This window comes from Pezoporus occidentalis, unplaced genomic scaffold (genome assembly GCF_034315485.1).
Source record: "Pezoporus occidentalis ecotype Australia unplaced genomic scaffold, CSIRO_AGI_Poc_V1 ctg4, whole genome shotgun sequence".
Classification (NCBI taxonomy): domain Eukaryota; kingdom Metazoa; phylum Chordata; class Aves; order Psittaciformes; family Psittacidae; genus Pezoporus; species Pezoporus occidentalis.
The window spans coordinates 12,453,069-12,469,619 of NW_026915724.1; the positions used below are offsets into that span (position 1 = coordinate 12,453,069).

General features: G+C 39.3%; 1 protein-coding gene across 4 annotated transcripts in view; it reads right to left on the reverse strand.

Annotated features, from left to right (window-relative positions):
- SPIDR (scaffold protein involved in DNA repair) overlaps nt 1–16,551 on the reverse strand; it is a 206,012-nt gene that overhangs the window by 134,794 nt on the left and 54,667 nt on the right. For all 4 annotated transcript variants that reach the window (XR_009967598.1, XM_062633442.1, XM_062633443.1 and 1 more), the window contains one exon: nt 8,375–8,475. Coding sequence is in view for 3 of the 4 variants with exons in the window: in XM_062633442.1 (XP_062489426.1) it covers nt 8,375–8,475 (101 nt within the window). In the remaining variant the exon portion in view is untranslated. The remainder of the gene's footprint in view (nt 1–8,374; nt 8,476–16,551) is intronic.

Sequence of the window (16,551 nt, forward strand, 5' to 3'; positions counted from 1 at the left end):
TCAGTGTCCATAATGGATAAACACCACACTACAGTAATGAAAACATGAGTCACAGCATACCTAGTGTTATCTTTCAACCACTGTCTCTAGGCATAATGCAATATAGTGCAGGGACCCTGAGAAAGAGTATGAAATGCAGGTACCTATGGAATGCTCATTTTAAAAAACCTTCAGTTTACTTACTTGAAGATAACCTTTCTTCTGCCACTGAAAGACAAGTTCACATGCACACTCACAGTAGGCATACAGCTGCCTGTATGTGTTCAGCAATCCTCCACTCAAACAGCAATTTGAGGACTACACTTCTTTGGTGCCAGATGCCTCTGCAGCAGTGCTTGAGGGAGATAAAGATGGAAACCCGGATAGCTGCCTGGTGAGTGTCAGACATAGGTGCATTTCTCAGCAAAGCCCTGGGCACTCTGAGCTTCTGGTGACAGAGGGCTGCTGCAGCTCTGTGGTCCTGGAACAGCTGCCCCTTCCAGCACCTTCACACAGAGTCAGCTGGGAAGTTACAGAAAACATCCACTGACACAGGCACAAGGACCATTTGAAAGATCTGGCCTCATGAACACAGAAAGCTTATTCATCCCAGGGGCATGAAGCATAAATTCAATCTCTGATGCACAAGGCTCGAGGTGCCACAAAGAGAAACAGAAAGGCTCTCATAAATATGGTTGAGTGTGAATTCTGAAGACATACCTGGGATGTACAACATGCCTCCTCTAAAGTGTGCCATTTAAAAGAAGGGGAAATCAGCCACCAGGGCCTGTTATGCTCCCTCGCTTCTAACAGAATTTTGTGTAAGAAGAAAAAGCCTTCGCACAGTAACATGCTGGCTACTAGTGATTCAAAATGTTGGTCACAGAAGAGATGGAGTACAAGAAAAATCAGACACCCATGATGAGCTGGGTTAGTTTCCACCCATAAAGGTCACATCAGCCCTTTGCAGAACGCTGCTTTAGTAAGTGCCATCCGCTGGAAGGCATCAGACAGAAATCATTGCTAGATGGACTATGATCAAAGAAATTGGTTCCTCCAGAACTCACGAGTGGTCCAGAATGAGGGAAAGCAGCAGGAAATACTGACTGGTGGCAAGAATAAGCCATTTAAGCAGGAAAGTATCTCTGGTGAAGCCTCTTTATGATTGACACGAAACAAACTCTGCCAAAAGCCATCCACAGCAGCCCTGCCATAAGGAGGCTAGACAGGCAGATTCAGCATCACCCCACCATCATACCCAGAAGCCATATCTTCAGGCTTCTGAGAGGTAGATGAAGAAATCCTGATTCAAACCTAGGCAAATGGGACATCATCCTTTCACTGCTACTTTTAGCAGAAACTTTGAAAGCACAGGGAAAGGTCTGTTTGGCAGCAGTGGTAAATCGAACAAACCTGGGCATGATTTCCAAAAAAGCCTGATGCTTTATAATTGTGAGATCAAAACAGTTCTATAGTGTGTGGGTTCAGTAAAACAACCAGTAAGCAGGAGGAAAAAAGTTATTCAGAAGTTCTAAGAACACAGACACTAGTTCTGGTTCAGAAAGTCCCCGAGTCAGGGATGGTCAGGAGAGTTTGGAGAATATTTTAGTGAAATATTATCAAGTGTTAACCCTGTTAGAATTTTTCCTAGTCACTTTGGTAGCTCTTGCTACTTCCAGGAACAGGATTCTAAGCTAGAGGAACCTTTGGGTTGAGCACCTAAGTAGGTCTGCTCTTACATCACAGTTGATTATTTACTTCCACATGACCTCTGGGCTGTTGGTCTCTCACTTCAGTTTGCAACGTGGACATGAAGTAGCTAAATTAAGCTGCAAGATATTTCAAGCACATGGGAGATGTACAAACAAATTTCACACTGAATGCATTTTCCTGGTTAATTCCTTTCATTTCTGCTTATTATTTCAGTACATAGGGTGATGCTGGCCTTCAGTCATACACCATGTCGTATACCATGACATCAAAACATGTTTTGACGCGGTACTTTGCAGATGTTCTGCATTACTTTGAATTCCAGGAAAGTTAAAAATTAAAAGAAAAGAAAACCAAAGGAGTTCCCCATTCCTTTGGAGGTCATGGATCCTGAGATCTTGAACCTACAGTCTCTGGCAGAGTGACGGCCCTTAATCTTCAGAGCAAACAAAGTGGCTCCACAACAGATGCATATATTTAAGCCACATCAACACTGAATGTACACGGTCACAGATGACGCACTGGCCATGCCAAGGGCAGCTCTAGAGGGAAGCTAAGAAGAAAGCCAGTCTGCTTTGACTCTTAACAAGCAAAAAGCAGGCGGGAGAGAAGAAAAGGAAAAACATTGAGGGGCACAATTTAAAAAAACAAATGTTCAGACATTCTGGCTTCAGTGCCTGAAATACAACTCTAAAGTTTGTTTTAATAACTTCATAACTACCAATAAGGAAGACAAATGAGAAGAAAAATATAGAAATTATGATCTCTTGGGGACTGCGTATTTTATGTTTCGCTTGCTACACAGTGACAGGAAGCTGAACACACTGGAAGGAGAGGATCCATGGAACTTATGTATGGAAAAGCATCAGATGTTGATATCGGTAAGACTACATGCAGTTTCAAGTCATTCAAGTGAATTTTGTTAAAATGTTACTGTTCAAGTGTTCCAGAAACACTGTAGCCTTGAACAGAAAGCTCTCAAATGGAACAGACTCTCTCTAGAGACAGATGATGCAACTCCAGCAATCAGACCCTATGAGGCCTACAGGATGAAGAAAAGTGCTTCAGGACAGCAAACTTGTGTACATGACTCCCATATTGTGAAGAGCTAGCCAGGGTAGATGGTAATTTTACCACGCTGTGCATGATTGGAATGTGTCAGCTGGGGTAGCCAGTGCACCTCCTTGCCGATCAGCTCAGCAGATCTGCATGCTCAGGTAGAGCCTTCCAATCCACTGTCAATCTCCAGGTGGAGATTCCAACTTTTTCATAGCCTGTACGAACACATCTGGTTGCTATTCTGATTTATACATATCATTATTCTTCCTGAGCTGGTAACTTCTGAAGCCCTTTGAAAAGACTTTTTCCCTCAAAAACACACCAAGTCTTGCAAGCATGATGGCTTTTTTTGCCACATCTATATTCATTATAAAAAGGCTGCTGAATTTGGCTGTGCTTTAAACATTACACATTCTTTATAGGAGCATATGTAAGCTACTTGAAGTGTGCATGCCATTATTGTTTCTCATAAGAAAACAAGAACAATACAAAGAATTCTTGTTTTAAAAAGACAAGTTTACATTGGTTTTTTTCTTTCTTTCCCAATGCTGCAACAAGTTCAGACAGTTGGCTAGCGAAAAAAAACAGAAATACAGATTTGTTGACTCGCCATCTCTCTAATTTATAGCATTAACTTTAAAGCAGTAAACTATCAAGAGCTAAGAAAATAAGCAACAACTGGCACAGCTCAGGTTTTTGTGTTTTTAGAAGAATTTTGCATGGTAAAATGAAACCCTGTGAAGGGACTACCCTTGTTTTCTTCATCCACAGAGATAATTCTTTGTGCAAGCCTCATGGTATTCAAGCTGCTAAAATCCTTTCTTCTCATCACCTCAACTAGTCACTGAAACTGGAAGTGAGGGAAGTCGTTGTTTATGTCCTCTTCTGTAAACCATTCAGCCTTCCTCAAAATGTGGTGTTGCGTGTGAAGCCCTGTGCTCGTCTCCTCCCCTCACGTGTGTGTTCCACTTGCCTCAGCAAACTGAACAACTATTCTCACTTGAAGGTCACTTTCCCCTAAGAGGAAGGAGTATTTTGGAAGGAAACATCAATGGTTTGGGTTTATTATCAGTTTATTACTCAAATTCACTTGTAATCCAATCTCAAATCTTAATCTTAGGCCAACAAATCTTGAATATCCTTGTATAAGATTACAAATCCTACAGAATAATATGCTTCTGCATTTTAGGTAAAGAGCTGCAAGGGAAAGAAAGCAATGGAAAATGTATTGAAAACAAAATTTCAGAAGTTACAGAAGTAATCTACATGAATTTGCTTCAAATACTGTTAGTGTCCTCTCCTATCGACAGGAAAAGTTGCCTGAATGCAACTCAGAAAAGCACTATTTTTCACACAATCCCCATACAACCAGCAGATGTTGACAGGAAAAGGTTTGGGTTTTCATTTTTCCCCCCACCCTTCTCTCTCTCTCTCTCAACTATCCAGATCACCTCTTTGCCCAAACAGGAAATTTCACGGGGAAGTTGCAGCACTACATACAGAAAAAAAGCTTGCAAATGGCCTAAAAGCCCTGGCACATAGTAGTCTCTCAGCTTGAGTGACTAGAGACTTGCTGTTATGGTGCCTGCACGCTTCTCAGCCTCCCTTTTACATCTTGTGAAGAAAAGAAAAAATTCTGGATTTGTGGCAAAGAGCCCGACACCCATCTCTGTTAGAACTAAGCCACAGCAACCAACACCGCGTAGCATACACAAGCTTTGGTCTTCTCTCTTTTCAGGCCTGTTGGACATGTTTAGCTTGATTACAGAAGTGGAACTACCAATCACCTTGCAAAAACACACATCCTTACTGAGTGCCTATCCCAACACAGGGTCAGGCTGCCAAAAGGAATTTTAACCCAAAATTGTCAAGATGGAGGAAGCACAAAGCTCTCTTCTGCCCTGTGGAGTAAATCAGCCAAAAGTGAGACCCCCATGCACTGTATAAAAGCCAGAAAGAGCGTGCTGAAAGGAGGTGCTCTTTTCTGGGGTAGTGATTCATCCCAGTGACCAAGAAGCAGCCAAACCACAATGGTTACTTACAGAAAGGGGTCAGGGGAGCAATGAGAGAGGAATTTTTAAAAAACAAAGCCAAAGCAAGGGGGGTTTGGATAACATGGCCGTTGAGACAACACAAAAGTAAACAACGGCACAACAAAGGCATAAAATTCTGTAACATGAAATGCCTAAAGGGGGAACAACCCACGTTTCTGCAAACATTTTTCCTTAAATCGCAAATGGAAGAAGGACTTCAAACTGATCTTATTTGAAATTGCTCCCCTTTGCCTTGGCAATGAACTTATTGTCTGCATGTCTACAGGATATCCAAAATGGTGTGACAGCTCTTCCAGCAACTAAGTTACTTTAATCATTCACATGAATCTTCAGGCTCCTTTGATAATTCATTTAAGTTTGTCCTTTGGGAAGTTTGTCATTTGGGAAGTTCTTTCCTTTACTTCTTTTGCCCAAACAGAAACAGACCTGGAAACAGTATGGGTTAGAAATACTACTGGGCAAAGCAGAGGGGAAACAATATCCAAGAAGAATCTCAGATTAGTGAGACACCCTTAGTATGACTCTAACAAGATAAAAGATGAAAGTGGTATGTATTTGCTGTACTGACACTTCACATTTCAGACTAGAAGCAATAAGAAGGTTGTTTCAACCATTCTGTCCAAACCAAACACCAATTTTATTTTGGTGACGTAAAAGAGTATGGCCATTCTAACAACAAAAGCACCAAAGATAAGTTTTACCCTAGGGGAAAAAATATCCCCCAAATATTATCACAATTAGTTTAATGATTGTTTTATCATCTTCATGTTTTGGAATAAGGCTTGGGAATTGGAAGTGAAATTTAGGCTGTGAAGTTGAAGTGTATTCCTAAGTTATGGCGTGTTCAGCATCTTTCAGATATTTCAGCAGTTTGTAGTTAAAAGTTTCAGTAGTTTGTGTTAAAAGACTTCTGACTTGCTCAAGTTCTTGTAGATTTTAACCCTGATGACAAAAGGCATATCCCAGAAATGGTTCATCTTCTGCCAAAACTAAATCATCTTGAAGAGACTCATCAGAATTTTTTAAATGTCTTTTGGAACAGAGCAAGGTATTTTCCCATAGCCTTTTTTCTCATAAAATGCTAACAAATTCTGACTCATTTTCTGAAAGAAGAATAATCAAAGGAAGGAATTCAGCCAGGGGCAGATGTTTAGCATGGAATATTTCAGCCTAGGAGTTTAAGTCTAGCAAAATGGTGAGTAGCCAAGCACAAGGTGTTGTAATGACGTGTGGCTAAGACCAAAAGAATATTAGTGTATTAGCAATGTTGCGGGTCCACTACTATAGACCATAATAAAAATTTCATTTTATTAAAAAGACTGACCTATCCAGGATCAATTTGTGTTCCATATTTCAGAGGAAGCAAGAGGATGTTCTCATACCACGTAAGAATGATAAAGTACCCTCATATTCATTAGTAACTCAGGTGGAAGATAAGAGCATGCAGAAGGCTTGACTGTTTTTAAGTCAGCATTCCTGTAGAATTTACAATATAGCGTTTCAGAAAAGAGTTGGCTAAAGACATTTCTGGTTCCCTGATGTTACTTTTTAGTAAGTCTTCAAGTACCGGCAAAATTCCAGAAGACTAAAAGGATGATGATATTGTGCTACTATTCAGGAAGGGCAAACAAAGTGACCTACAATAACTGGAAAACATCTAGCTTGACCTCAGATCTAGGCAAAGTGACTGGAAAAATAAGTAAGGAATTAAGGTCAGAAATATAATGTGCCATTCCACATGGGTGGCATTTTGAATAAGTAAGCATGCAAGTGGCCACTCTAAAGCTCCAGTGAGAGACTGTGAGACTAGCTTTAGCCAACAGTTTGAATGTGACTTAGAATCATACAACCTTCTTATGAAAAGACAACCATCTTCACTATCAGTAACAAACCCTTTTAAGTGGAATGCAAAAAGAAATTATATATATTACTTTCAGAGAACTTTGTGAATTACAGTTAGAGGTTTTTACCAGTGGACAATCATAACTGAGTGGGAGCAGTTCCAGCAGGATTTAAAAGTAAACACTCATGCTATTAAATGGTTTCATCAATGGCATAAAAAACAAGTTTAAAACACAATAAAAAACTGTGTGGGTAACACAGTTTCAAGCAAATTTGTGACTAAAGGAGGACAGGCTTGACATACACAATGATCTGAACTGCATGGTTACTTGGGCATACTCAAATGTAGCACATCTGCACAAATACTTCCTTGTGTTTAGGTACAAGAAATACAAAGAGTAGCTGTGGAGTGGAAACTGGATCTCAGAAAACAACAGCTACAGAAATTATGAAATCATATTGGACAATCAATTCAATGTGAAGTCCCAGCATAGTGCTGTGACTAAAGCACAACCAGACTCAAACACTTATTACAGGTCTTGAGCATACAGGAGGCAGAATAATGAACTGGACCTGGCCAGTGGTTTTGATGAGACTAAACCCAGAAGAATACATACAGAGTAACCATTCTTGTTCTTATGCCCATGCTGAAAAGTTTGAGAGGGTGCAGTAAAAAGCCATGCAGACCACTCAAAGACTGGTAAAAATGCTTTAGAGAGCATTAAAGAGCTCAGACTGTTTAGTTTATGAAAGTTGTGAGGCAGCATGATTTTGCTATGCAAGTGCCAGAGAGGGAAAATGCCACATACTGAAGAGCTCTTTAATGTAATGGAGAAAGGCTTTACAAGAAACAAAGGAGGGGAACTGAAGCCAGACAAACTCAGATTTGGAAGAAAGCCCACTTTTAAAAATTTGGGAGTGGAATTAAGGACACTCTCAAGGCACGTGATAGATTCCCTCGTCTGCATGTTTTCAAATTACTACCAGAGGACTTCCTGAAAAATAAATGAAAGTTAGTATGTGCTCAGAAGCAAGTAGTTGGCTTAATGCAGAATAAATGCCTGAAATTTTGTAGCCTACAGTTACACATACATAAACTGATAAAAAACCCTAACCATTTCTTTACACTTTAGCTCCATGAATCCATTATCTCTCAAGAAATACTACTGAAAGTAACTGGTGCTATCAGTCACTTGTAACTACTTCACAAAACTCCCACTATTTCTTTTTTAGTGAGGTGCCTTACTGTAGTTATGCTTCATGCTCATTTGTCCCTGCTTGCTGTCATTCACAATTTCAGCACTTATCCATGGATACAGCTGACTTCAAAGATAACAAGGAAAAAGGTGGTTCTAAAGAAAAACTTAGCATGAACAAAAAAAAAAATCTGTACACCCATAAATTAAACCTTGAATGTCCTACAGTCTGCTGCAAACACCATTTCCTTAGGTGATGCTGGAAATCAAGGAGTTGTGAAGAATCTGCATGGAGGGTATTTAAACCAAGTTCTTTGACATTTACATTCAAACACTTTGATAACTGAGACATTATAAACCACCATATTTAGCTGAAATGTAATATCGTCTTAGAAGACAATCAACAGATTATTAAATTCAAGTCAGGGAAATCCCACAAATAGTACAAGCTTCAGTTGTACCCCTATGTGGGCCATGTACATATCCATGTAAGTATATACTTTCACACAGAAGTATATGTATAATGTTTCTTACCTGAGGGGATTTTAGCATCTGAAATACACTGATGCCTCCAAAAGCTAATGGCAGATCTTTCTCTGTTCTGCAGTCGACATAACCTCTCAGCTAGTCCGCCCCTACAAAGAATAAAGGAATACTGAGGTTTGCCAGGAATCAGTATTCAGTTTTGCCAAGTGACAAGCTGTAGGACAGATGGAATATGTATGCTTTGAGTCTTAGAGACAGACACATGCAGTAAAACTACATTTTGCAGATTACTTCTCCTACTTTTGATTTTCCAATGTGTATATTCCCAATAAAACACACACTTAGCATCAATACACACATTAAAACATTTTCACTATCTTGGTGTTCAAAATCTTCACATTCTCAGTCCTGTCTCCGACACAAGGACTGTAACAAAAGGTTTCCAACTTTTCCTTGCACTTATGCATGTATCCTAATAGAACCTACAGTCAGTTGTGAATCCAAAACAAACCAGTGTAACCACCAGTTATAACAGGTTGGTTTTTTTTCCCTCCCAGATTTGTTTGTCTGTTGGCAAGGAGTGATCACAAAAATATTCTTTTACCCATACTTGACCCTATGATTCATTTCACAAGCTGGGTCAAGTGTGCAGTTTCAGTGGTCTGAACACTCTCCAAGATGAAATTAATTTAGCATTCCCAAGGTGAGGAACAGAGGAGTGGCATCTAGCACAAATACATTTAAGGTAACACTAAAGCAATTCCTACCCCCAGAATCAAAGCCAGAAGACATAATTTCTCACTTGAAGAACAAAAAGACAAATGTGTTGGAAGTTGTCTCTGGGCTACTACAAAATTGCTCTGGACTACTATAGGAGTATTTGAACATTTTAATTTGTCTTCAAAGAAGTTATTTGCATAAAAGCCTACTTCATTCTTTCCTTATAGTGCAAGTTTTTCCACAACAAGTACTATCCAGTATATCAATAAATATTTCTACGAAGGTGAAATGTGTCCTTGGGTTAAACTAGGTTAGGAGTCAACAGAGATAACATACAACCACCTTATGGAAATTTGTGCACATTCTTAGAAAGTTTTGATTTAAAAGAAAAAGCCAAAAAAAGTCAAAGAGCTTGGTAAAGCTCATAGTGCAAACATGGAACTGGAAGGATTCACACCTGTGGAAACCAAGAAGGAGCTAAAAAGGCTAAGCAGCATTTCAGGTAGGCTACATAAAAATCTCTTCTTGGTTAACAGACCTGCACACAAGCCAACAGGTTATATGAAAAGTTGACAGCCGTCTCAGCTGAATTTCTAATGAACACCTGTATATTTGGCAAATTCATAACTATCACAAGAATTATTAGATGGCATGGCTAAGCATCTTAGGAGTAAAGATCAATGAATAAGCACTCTGAAATACAAGAGTCACATTTGACACAGAATGACCCATATAAGTTTTGTAGTTTACATTACTGCATCTCTTCCATGGCTAGTGTGGTTCAGGCAAGGAAGATAGAAACTCTCACTCTTTCAGAAGAGGAAAAAATCACTAACTCCCCAAAGAAAGAGCCCACACTTAAGCTACAAAATCTGCTACATTATGGAGAAAACAAAATATATTTGGGAAACCTTGGGCTCCAGTGAACCTCCAGGTAAGCTTAAGAACCTTGCTTAAACCTGCTTTTAACATGGACTTCAAGACACAGGGGCAACTAATACGGGTAAGTGCAATGGAAGCTTTGGTACCAAGAGCAGCACAGTCAAGCACTGAACTTCGTACAGGACAGCTTACTGTGCTGGTAACACTCTGCCCAGCCACATTTTCCCCAAAACTTAGGCACTCAGGCATTACTGCATTGCAACACTTGGGAGCAAGACAGTTCTATAAACTCCAGCAAACCGTCCACCCAGTTTCTCTTCTTGCCAGGGAACCATTCCCAGATGCACTCGTAATTCAGCTTGGCTGCATGGTCTACATGAGCCATGCTGGGACAGGTAAATGCCAGCTCAGCTAGGCTTAGAAATACAGCAGGTAAACCCATTTTGAGTTTGTTTAAGTCTTGTGTTCATGAGTCTGCCATTGAACTGTGTGGTTAGACTATAGACATACACAGTACAGCTAGTAGTTCAAGATTTTGATCTGGTGAAAGAAAATTGTTCAGCAGAAGTGTTCTAAAACCCTATTCAATTCCTTCCACAGACAACAGTTAAATGTACTTTTTTTTTTGTCCAAATAATGCTAGAAAGCCTTAAAAGTACCTGCATAAGACAGCACCTATTATTGGCTCACAGCCTAAATTCTTCCCCCTTTCCCTGAAACAGGGCTATGGTTGTGCCCAGTCAATCAGCTCCTACTCTTCTGTAAGCCCACTACTGTTGCACCTACGGTAGGATCACCCTGTAGCACAAAGGAAAACAAGTTCCTGGCTTCGTGGCTATTGCACACAACAGTAATACACCATTCTTGCTTCAGGTCTGATATGCCTACCAGGTAGGGTCTCACTGACACAGCTTCATTACTAATTTGCTAACCATGCTTGTATTAGAGTAACAGTTACTACAAAGGTCCATGAGAAGTAAAACTGCCTTTCGTTAGCAGCCCTTTGTGCTAATAAAATTCATTTATGTTTGTTAATAATAATTCTTCCATTCACTTTCCAAATGCAGTTAAAAATAGTTTAAACTGAAAACAACATAAAGCGTTTTGCACTTCTTGACTGCAGAATATAAAATTTAAACAAAATGTACGTATGAGCAGTTCTTAGCTGCTCACTGGAAGTATGTTTTTTTAATAATGTCTGTTTGATACATTGTGAAATTGGAAAATGCAATTCAAGGACATGTCATGCACAAAAGGAATTTGATGGCAAGAGAGTCGGTAGTTTATGGTTTGCTTCTTTTGAAAGGTAGAAACAAAGAAATGTAAACAGCACTCCAAACCCAGGATGCTCAAACACGTAAAACAAAGAAAAGGGTGCTTTCTATTGCATATTCTAACAGATTGATGATAATGGCATTTGAAAACTACTAATTCCTCATACAATACAGGTGCCCACACTGTTGCAAACACTTTTGTATGTGCTGTGAGACACTGTAAACTACACAGTCGGAGGCACTCCTGGCTGTGCAGATTAAAGATAAGACAGTTACACAGAGCTTATGCAAAGCTTAAGCAGGTGCCAGCTTCAGTGTAAGAATGAACTTCATGTTCTGAAAAAAAGCAAACGTTAAAATTACTACTATTTTATTCCAAATTGCATGTCTGTGGATTGTTCAATATCTAATGAGCTTTCAGCTTTGGTAGTTAGCTGGGTTTACTGGGACTAAAAGTCTTTTTTTGGCATAGATTCTAGTACATGGAAGTAACTTGCTTATTTAGGTAATACAAGGTAGAGATGAATAATATTCACTTTTCACTGTGCATACATTGTCCCTCTGAAATATCCCCTACCTTTCCTAGCATTTCAGCTATTCAGGCTGCAGAAACTGCTTGGGTTAATTTTGTCAAATCTAAGACCTTTTTTGCCATCAAGGGTGGAGACTGGATTCTACAGTACCAACTCTTGGTTAATCTGCAGTCTGTATTTATTTATACATCTAGCTGCTTCAAGGAGTTTAAGAAAAGTTATTCAGTTCCCAGATCTAGCCCTTATGATGTATGTAATTGTCTTCCATGACACACCCAACATCCAGTGTGTGTTTGTATATGTGTATTCATATATAGCAAACATATTTTGTACAAACTGATGTACAATTTCTGTAATCAAGGGACCTGACAAACTGTATTTAAGTAACAAAAACTGTAATTTGAGATGCATACTTTACTGACCCGCACTTCAAACTTGCCCCCAGAATATTTTAATATGAGCAAATTGAACGCATTTGGCAAATTGCTAATGCAAAGGCTGTTTAGTGAAGCCAAACTGCTTAGATACAATCTCCACTGCCCACAACCTTTTTATTTTTAATCATGAAATTTTCAGTACAACTATTTTGTGCCTTTAAATCCCTGAAGGCGGACAGATTTAACAAGCAGAAATCCATATCCTATTTCTGTACTAAATCTGAGTTTATTGAAATACTGCATTTAAAACAACACATTGCCATTATTGTCGATGTCCAACAGTATCCACATGAAAGACAGCTTTGATGACTGTAAGAAAGCTCAGAACCTAGTACAAAAGCCCTGTTTCTGGTGGCTGCCTCTTTCCACAAATTTCAACAGCAAGACTGAAGAACTTTTTGCCACTATGTGACAAGTATCTCCAAAAGGTAACACTGAGCCTGATCAGTAACTAAGGCTGCTGGTCCCTACTTTCCAACTCCAAGGAGGCTAACAGAAAAACAAACAACAACAGAAGAGCATTAGTGAGTAGGCTGTGTTTTGAAAAGCCATTTTCAATCTTTCTGAAGTGCTGGAGATTTGTGTTTATTTATTATTAAGGTTTTCATTCAGCAAGGCACTTACCAAAAATAACCCCATATTCATCCAAGCCTACTCCTGCCCAGACTTCATCTGAATTTAAAAACAGTGACCACTTAAGCATCTCATTATCGAGTCATCTCTACATATACACTGTACTTCAGGACTCCTTGTATTTCAAAACACTACAGGTTACACAAATACATATTCCCATCTCAGGAGTGGGCAATACCCCCCCCCCCCTTTTCAAAGCAAGGACATAATTCCTCTCATATTTCCAAGTTGACTGGTGAAATAACTGGCTTCTGCAACACTCACCTGACAATTTTGACTCCATGGGGAGCTTGCTAAAGAATTAAAAAGGGTCCCTAAGCCTGCTGGCACTTGATTTGTGAACACTGCAAACCCATCAGCTATTATCAATTAGCTTACAATGCTCTGATCTATTGTACCCACCCAGAGAGGGTTTGTTTACACTAGCCAAATCAAAAAGGCAGACATACTGAAAGCCTCTTGTAGAGTCATAAATATTCAAGGATTTGGAGCTTCTCTAAAGAGTTCAATAAGCCAAAAGTCTTTCTGAGTCCCTGTAGTCTCTCACCATCTTTTTTCAATTGTTCCACAAAAGAGGTCACTTCTACAAAACATATGTGGAACAAAGATACCATTTTTTGTGACTCCCTGTAGCACAGTGAAAGCAAGCAATTGCATCAGCCAAAAGTGACCATCTAGAGAATTTACAATGTCTTAATATGTAATTTCCTGATTGTAAAATATTCTAGAGACATCCTTAATATCACCTTTAACAATTAGACTGTTGCAAGTGGTACATGGCACTATAATAAAATTACTCCTGCAAATCAAGAATAGTTCTTTGTCACAGAAACCAAGGCTTTATCATTCTTGTGTAGTGAGATTTATTTTCCAGGTCGTAGCTGTCTCTGACAGTGCAGAAGAACAGATGTAAGGATTACAGTTCTAACTGCTGAGAACAGGGTGAGTGACCACTTTCTACATCACTTATGGCCTCCAGTGAGAGATTTTCAGTAAAACTTTCTAGGCAGTTGATTTTCCCATGCCTCTACTTAGCCAAGCTCTTAGCCAAACTATCTGAAACATCTAGGATGTTCCTAATCTAGGAACATCTTTGGAAATAAGAAAGCTTTTGGGGCCCGCTCCTTTCATAGTTTTCAAAACATTGATCACCCCCCTTCTTATGAGCCACTGAAAAATACCCCAAACCACAGCTGAAAAGTTGACTACAGTTCTCTGGCTCTTCAGAATCCGTACCAAAAAAAAGTTATTCCATATTGTCTTGCAGCAGAGGCCTTCAGATGAAGTAGGATGATTCAATAAGGAGAGGCTTCCCAGAAATCACTTATCCCTTTTTTGACTGGTATTAAAAAAAGTAAACAAATAAAAATCAAATGCCAGACTCACATGCACAATTCCTTATAGAAGAGAGTAATGAAGTCAAAAGGAAGACTCTGCAGGAGCCCACGAGGTAAAGGAAGAGCTTCCCCTTCAGTTCTGAAGGTTCTGACTTGCCTGAGCAGAGATCTTGCATAGAAAAGTAAGCTCCATGGTTAAACAAACCAAAGGCATCAAAATTACTTACTTCTGATGGGGAACAACTGTACTCTGCTAAACCATTCCAATCAGTAATGTACATTACACATTAAATTGGAGAATTCTGTTATTTTAAGGAAAAAGGTGGGTTTTTTTTTTCCTGTTAATACCAAACATCTGGCCCCATGAAAGCATCCACACTTTATAAAAAAAGAAAGATGCTTTAACTTTCAGTAAGTGCAAAATAACTTGCACATGTACATTGCCAGTGATTACTATTGCAGCCATTATATGCTTCAGTTATAATCTCCTAATCCAACAAGAAATTCACTAGCAAGGAAAACTTAATCCAATAGTTAAAATCAGCATAAGAACAGGAGGGTCAAAAGGCTAGTCTGTTGCTGTTACACCCTCATGCTACTCGTGGACATGTGTAAGAAAGAACAGACCCAATTTTAGAGTAAAAGCCTGCTTTATTTGTGCCAGCTCCTTCCTCCCTTGGCAATTTCCTTTATTTTCAGGACCTCAGTTGGCTTCATGTGACAACCGGGTTTCATTTTACTGCACATAGTACCAGGACATTCTGTAATTTCTCCCCTTTTGATAACAGAGGTTAATTTTAGCAGCTCAGATCTGTATGTGGTCTGCATACAAGTAGATATATGATAATTAAACAGAATTTCCCAAGATTTTATTTTACTATCAAACTAAAAATGGCCACTCAAATATTAAAAACAACAAACAAAAAACAGCTGTTCTTCACAACTACAAGCTCTTGCAACATGACAGATTTAGAACTAGGGATAACATTATATAACTTAAGATATCTGTTTCCTGCACTGAAACTTGGGCTGTTGTTTGTTTTTTTTCCCTGATGGAAATAGAATCTTAGTAGAAAAAGCAAACAATCTAAAACACCTTTATGGAAGGTTTACTTGTAGATGAGAAGAGCTGAATGCATCCATGCATTTTGAGTTTTCTTCTTTCTTCTTTATAAATTCTGAAGGAACTCAGTTACTTGTTTAACCTCTGTAACAAACATTGAGACTCTCACTACTCTTCATTACTCCCTTCTTTCACAACGGAACTTTGAAAGACTTGGAAATAGTGCAGTTTAGACATTTCACCCTGCAGCATTTACATGAATTCCAAATTTAAAAAGAACTTCCTGAAAACTTCTATTTGCAGTGTATATGCTCTCCCATCAGGTGTGCAAATCCCTTGCATTATTTTCCCATGCAGTGTTGACTCAAGCTGAGACACTGAATCTTTATAGTGGAATAAAAGGAATACCTAAACCCAACAGCTCTTGACCTGATCACCAAGGCAACTCACCTTAGGACCAAATACCACTAGCAGCACTTCTTTATCAACTCTCTTAGTAGCTTATGGGTGTAGTAAAATGCCATTTATCTGTCAGCATCCCTGGGAAAATTATACCACTCCTACTCCATCCATCACCAATTTCGTTTAAATAAGGGTGGTGAGACAAGATGCCATGTAAAACCAATGTTTAAGGTGAAGATGTCCAGAAGCAGAGATACGGCTGTGAATCCAAGAGATGATACTTCCCGACTACATGACAAACTGGTACCTCCTACAGCACCGCCCTGCAGGTTACTTCAGAACCTGCCTGGGATGACCGACAGCCCTGAAGGACAAACACCACCATACAAACTACCTGCTCTCCCCTGTGGACTGTGGCAGAAAGAACAATCGTTATTTACAACAATTTTGGGAACAAATACTAACATTACAGGGGTTACATGAACACAGATGAGAGTTTGGCAAATGCGCATAGAACAGTCCAGTCCATAGGCATGGTGGGCGAGCAATTGCTTCTGTCATGCCTTTCTTGTCTGCAAATGCTGATCACTTTCCAAAACTCCACTTAACTCCTAAAGAAGAGGACTGCAACATGCACCTTCAAATTTTGCACATCACCAGCAACACTGTATATTGTGCATGTTCTTTTGGGGACCTAGACAGGTTTCTCATTTTCTTTCCATTTAAAGTTGTTGAATCTACACTCGATTTTCTAACACTAGGATAAGCGGAATTTATTTTAATCATCCACAATCAGCTTACTTCTGAAGTTTTCTCTTGGCTTGGTTACATCTTGATTTCTGTAGTGTTTGACAAACCCTTCCCCAGACTGGTCTTCAATCCACAGCACTGAAAATCTGAGCTTTCCTATTGAAGATGCAGCACATCATATCAATGAAAATGTT